General features: G+C 38.4%; 1 protein-coding gene across 1 annotated transcript in view; it reads left to right on the top strand.

Moving 5' to 3' along the window:
* RNF2 (ring finger protein 2) overlaps window positions 1-6084 on the top strand; it is a 50378-nt gene that overhangs the window by 35699 nt on the left and 8595 nt on the right. Inside the window, exon 2 of the mRNA XM_006872706.1 lies at window positions 3687-3775. Coding sequence (XP_006872768.1) covers window positions 3689-3775 — 87 coding nt within the window. The 5' untranslated portion in view covers window positions 3687-3688. The remainder of the gene's footprint in view (window positions 1-3686; window positions 3776-6084) is intronic.

Raw genomic sequence — 6084 nt, 5'->3', positions numbered from 1 at the left:
GAGTCATAACTGACTCTATGACATTTAACAATAAGTGACTTGGCAGAATTTTTTGGCAAATTTTTTTGTTAAAGAATGTTACTTTATTCTTTTGGTGTCCTTAACATGTATTTTAAAAATACCATCTTTTAATTCACAAGTTAATTTTGGTTTTGTTTTTTTAAAGATACTGACTCCTAGTGACCCTATAGGACAGAGTAGGGCTGTCCTTTAGGGCTTCTGAGACTGGAAATCTTTACTGGAGCAGATGGCCTCATCTATCTCCCGTGGAAAAGCTGGTGGGTTTAAACTGCTGACCTTATGGTTAACAGTTCAATGCTTTTAACACTGTGCTTCCAGGGCTAGCTATTTAAAGGATAAATACGTATGTTACTTTTAAAAGATCTGAGTGTGTTGAAATCATTTGTACCAGTTCACTCCAGTTTGACTTTCTGGGGAGAATTTGCATTTCCACACCAGATATACTGCATTAGAATCTAGATCCCTACGTGATTCATGCAGATCCCTAGGTGATTTTTGTGTATGAAGGAGCTTCAAAAAGTTTTGGAAAAAATTCATTAGATTTCAATTCATTTCTCTTTCCCATATGCCAGGGAATCTTGTTAAAATGTGGATTCGGATACAGTGTATCAGGGGAAATTCAGCTTCTCAACAAGGTGTCACACTGGAAGGAACTGGTTTGATTTCCTGGCTAAAATGCATGTTGTGGTAGGGTAATAAGAACTGGCATGTCTACTATTACACTTCAAAAGAATGTGGATTAAGATAATGGCATCAACTGTTGTTGTTAAGTGCCTTTGAGTCAGTTTCAATTTAAAGAGACCCAATGCTCACCAGCTGCTCCTCGGAAACCCTATATAGGGTGGCTATGGGTTGGAACCCGACTTGATGGCACTTAACAACAAGTGTAGGATTCTGGTGGGTTGGAACTGCAGTTAACAGTCCAGTACTTATCCTACAGCGTCTCACCAAGGACTCCAATGACATCAACTAGTAAAATCTTCATTGTGTGTTAATCAAAGATATAAAGTAGGCAATGCATTTTCATAGAGGTTTCAGTAGTTGCCCTTTATAACTTAATTCAGGAGTCCTGGTGTGGCACTGCAGGCTAATACTCTGGAGTGTGGCTTCTTCAAGTAAGAGATCACTAAACAGTTTTTGTAGGATTCGTGTGTTGAAGTGAGGAGGTTGATGAGAGGTTAATTTAGTTTATATGATGTGCAGAATTATAAAACTTGATGGCGTATTTGAGAGTAGTGAAAATCATTTTGTGGTTTAAGCAGTTGGGTACAAGCAATTTAGTGGGAGAATAACTAGGGACCAACTATGAAAGGACTTTGTTGTTAAGTGCCATCAAGTTTGTTCCCTCCTTAAAGCAGTTTGTTTTATCTTTAAATCTACTTGATTTCCTTGCCATTTGGAAATTCTCTATCTACATTATTTCCTCTTTTTGCTTTGTAGTTGACTTCATTATAAATTTGTCTTCTCTGGTTCCCTATTTTCAATCTTGTTAGGTTTGTTTTCGCTTCTCTAACTCTGAAGTTCAGGGTTCCAAAATTTTCATCTGTGTCTGTTTCATTTGATCTTTCATATCTTTGTTGTCAAGGGTCTGTGTAGTATGTCTCCTTAATCCACCATCTTGCTGGAAGTCTCATTATACTTAGTCTTCTCAAGCAGCCCTTTGAAATTTTATGTTCATCTCTTTTACTTCATTTCCCCCCATTCACTTTAACATCTCTAGCTGGAGTTTCAGAGTCTTCTGATACCCGTTTTGCTCTTTTCTTTCTTTCTTGTCTTTTTAATGAATGATCTTTTACTTTCTTCCTGTATGATATTCTTGATATTATCTCATAGCTTTTTGGTCTTCGGTCATTAGTGTTTAATGCATCACATCTTCTCTTGGGATAGTCTCTAAATTAGGTGGAATTCTGAGACTCAATATTAGGAAGAGCTTTCTGAAAGTTCAAACTGACTTATTAGGTAGAGAAGTTTTCATGAGTGGAGCTGTGAACGTAGAGACAGAATAACCAGTGATTTAAAGGACCATCATATGGAACACTTAATTGTGTAAATGAGGAACCTGTACACAGACTAAGAGGCAGTTGTTCAGACAGAACAAGAGGATGCTGAATTGTTTAAAATCAGAAAAAGTGTGTGTGCCTCAGGGTCGTATCCTGAATTACATGAAGAAAAATGTGGCATCAGGTTTGGAGGAAGACTCATTAACAACCTTTGATATGCAGATGATACACTTGTGCTCGCTGGAAGCAAAGAGTACTTAATATACTTACCAGTGATGATCAAAGGATATGGTCTTCAATATGGATTGCACCTTATTGTAAAGAAAATAAAAATTCTCATAATTGGACTAATAATTACTGAACCTTGGTGGTAGATGAGCACTGGACCGCTAACCAAAAGATTGACAGTTCAAACCCACCAGCTGCTCTGCAGGAGAAAGGAGGCTTTCTGTTTCTGTAAAGAAAGATAAACAGAGTTGCTGTGGGTTGGGATCAACTCAGTAGGTGTGGTTGGGTGGATCAGTAAATACCATCATGGTAAAATCTTTCAAATTGTGAAAGATTTTATTTTACTTGGATTCACAGTCAGTGCTCAAGGGAGCGGCAAAAAATCAAACAATGTATTTTAATTAGGCTTATTTGTTAGAGGAACCATGGTGTGGTGCTATAGGATAAGCAAGCAGTGAAACTGGTACAAGGTTAGCAGTTCAAACCCATCAGCTGCTCTCGGCAACCCTATATAGGGTTGCTATAAATCAGAACCCACTCAACCACCTACAACAGCAGTCTGCTATAAAAGACCTCTTTAAAGTGTTATAGAGCAAAGATGTCAGTTTGAGGAGTAGGCTATGCCTGACCAAAGTCTTGGTATTTTCAGTGTCCTCATATACATGTGAAAGGTGGACATTGAATAATGAAGACTTGAGAAGACTCTATCATATTTATAGTATGGTGTTGGTGAAGAATAGTAAAAGTACCAAGGAATGCAGGAAGAAGAAAAATAGCTCTGTTTAATATACCTCAGACGTTAGGGTGTCGAGTCTTTGTGTCACATACTTTGGACATGTTATCAGGAGGGACCGGTCCCTAGGAAAGAACATCATGCTTGGTAAAGTGAAGAGTCAGTGGAAAAAAAAAAAAGAGGAAGCTTCCCCAACGAAACGGATTACACAATGATCACACTGTAGTGGGCTCGAACATAACAATTGTGAAGGTGGTGTAGGGCTGTGCTGTGTTTTGTTTATGCCTGTATAGGTTCACTATGAGTTGGAATTGACTCGACAGCACCTAACAACAGCCCAAGTAGATTCTATATTTCAGGCAAAATTGAACTAGATAGCTGTGCTGCAGAGCCTGGAATTTTCCTGGGATTTTGTTCTAAGTTCCATGATCATCAGTTTCAGGAAAAAAATTGTTTATTTCAAGACTGTCTTCTACATATTGAACAGTAATTTTTGTGTGCCAGCTGGTGGCGTTCAGTTAGTGGTAGTCTGTTGCCTTCAAATAGTTTATATTTGCAAAAGGAAAGATTGAGTTTTTTCTCTTTTAATTTTGAGAAAATTGTGTATGTGATTTCTATTTTTATTTCCAAATCCTAAAAAATAAGTGTTGAGATTTATTGCCCTTTCAAATACTAAAATTGTTTTTTCTCCTTTTTATTCATAGCAATGTCTCAGGCTGTGCAGACGAATGGAACTCAGCCTTTAAGCAAAACATGGGAACTCAGTTTGTATGAATTGCAGCGAACACCTCAGGTAACGTAGACTGAAATAATTTAAGGAGATTGTGAGACATTGTTAGAACATGAAACCTTGAAATAGAATGAGTAGTAGCCAGTGACCTACAAGCAGTCCTGACTTGTGTGATTCACTGTGACATACTCATTTCTGGTCAGGAGCTCCTATTGGTTCAACAAATGACTTGAGTATATACGCTACAGTAGGCTTTATGCCAGGGACTAGGTAAACAGTGGCAAATGAAACAGATGTGGCACTTGCCCATGTTGTTGTAGACATTAAAGCTACAAAAAAGTAAAGTCTTTAATTCTGTAATAGAGAATAAAAAGCAAAAAACGAAAACAAATAAAAACTCACTGCTGGTAAGTCAATTCTAACTCATAGCAACCTCTATATGGCAGAGTATAACTACTCCATAGGGTTCCCAAAGCTGCAGTCTTTACAGAAGCAGACGGCTACATCTTTTTGTCCAAGCTGCTGGTGGGTTTGAACTGCTTACCTTTTTGGTTAGCACCTAAGCATTTTATTCACTGCACCACCATGGCTCCTTTATAATGGAGAAGTATGGGATAATTAGGAAAGACTTGAAAAGACGAAGATAGGAAAGACTGGAGAGGGAAGTAGGTTTAAAGGAGATGAACATGCTAAAACTGAATTCATTTTAACATGTTTGAGATGCTTTAAAACAGACAGGCAGAGATGCTAAATGACTGGTCTGGACTGAATTAAAAGTTTTGGGGGTTGTCAGTATATTTTGGATATGAATAAAATCACTTCGAGAGAGATGAACAGAGGGCCCGGCATTTCATCCAGAAGAAGTGCAGAATTTAATGGATAAAGAATCAGCATAGGATTTTGTAGAGGCAGTAGTGGTTAGTTACGTGCCATGGAGTCAGTTCTGACTCATAGTGACCCTTCATAAAGCTTCCAAGGCAGGCTGGGGAGAGGGAGAAATTGATGGTGCCTGACGGCAAATAACAATCATCAAAAGAAGGATGTCCTTGAGCAGATGTGAGGGGATGGGCACATGAGGGGAAACTTGCCTCTGAGAGGAAGTTGGACATTTTCACTATGCAACAAGAGAGAAGATGAATTATATACTTGGTAGAAAGAAAGTAGAATAATTAATTTGTGAGTAATTTTGGAAAGTTCAGGTAGAGGAAGATCTGTAGATAGAAGGAAAGGTATAAAATAGTGTACATACAGAAAGTTAAAGTGAGTTAGGAATACCATTTGCTGAGCAATACCTGTTTGTAGCTGGTGACATTTTTAGTGATGTTGCACTGTAGGATGAACGCTAATCAATAGTTCAAACCCACCAGCAACTTCTAGGAAACCTTGTATGGGGTCGCTATAAGTCAGAACCAATTTGATGGCATTTTGTAATAGCAACAACAATTCCAATTGTGCGATTTCTCCTCCCTCCCAAAATACCAATGGTACATACCCACCCCTTGGTGAATGGTAATGGTTGAATTTTTTTAGGGTCATAAATTTGCTAGACAAGTACTAAAGAGGGAAAGGATAGGTATGATCATTGGCTGGGTCATTGTTAACAGTCATCTACAGAATGGAGATTTATCATTTCAAAGTCAAAAGTTTGTAAGAAACCAAGTAAAATGAAATATGGAAAGCACTTAATAAAGTTTGAACATAATTGTTAAGTGCCGTTGAGTTAGGGTTTCTGAGGAGCCATCTGGTGAGCTTGAACCACCGACCTTGCAGTCAAACGGTTTTGCAGTCCATTGCATTAACCCACAGCACCACACCAGAAGTCCTTGAACATAATAGGTACTCCATAATAGTGGTAGGTAGTATTGTAAATGTTTTTTGCTTGAATCCTTTATGCACAACATTAATCTTTTTCCTGTGGGATCATCAATCATTGATCCTATAGAGAAAGAACAAGTATGATGGAGAGCCAGTGGAAACAGGAAGTGTCAGTGAGCCTGTTGGAAGCCCCCTCTCCTAAAATAGTTTCTGAATCCATAGGAGGCAGTATTGGTGGCTTTCTTGTTGTTAGTGCCTTCGAGTCGGCTTTGAACCATAGTGACCCTGTAAAGGGTTTCCGAGGAGCAGCTGGTGAGCTTGAACTGCTAACCTTGCAGTTCAAACGGTGGCTTTAGAACCTCTATAATCTTTATTTTCGAAGCCAGCTTGTGGGCAGGGTGTGGAATGATGGTGTTGAATAAAATAGGAGTTTCTTATCTCTTTGCACCTGAGATGTGTCCTAGAATTATTGGCACTTTGAATGAATTTTCCCATAAAAACATTTTTTAGAAATGGCAATTGTTGTTAGGTGCCATCGAGTCGGAACTGACTCATAG

This window comes from Chrysochloris asiatica, unplaced genomic scaffold (genome assembly GCF_000296735.1).
Source record: "Chrysochloris asiatica unplaced genomic scaffold, ChrAsi1.0 scaffold00210, whole genome shotgun sequence".
Taxonomy (NCBI): domain Eukaryota; kingdom Metazoa; phylum Chordata; class Mammalia; order Afrosoricida; family Chrysochloridae; genus Chrysochloris; species Chrysochloris asiatica.
Note: the sequence above shows the minus strand (reverse complement) of the source record. Positions and strands in the feature narration are given on the sequence as shown.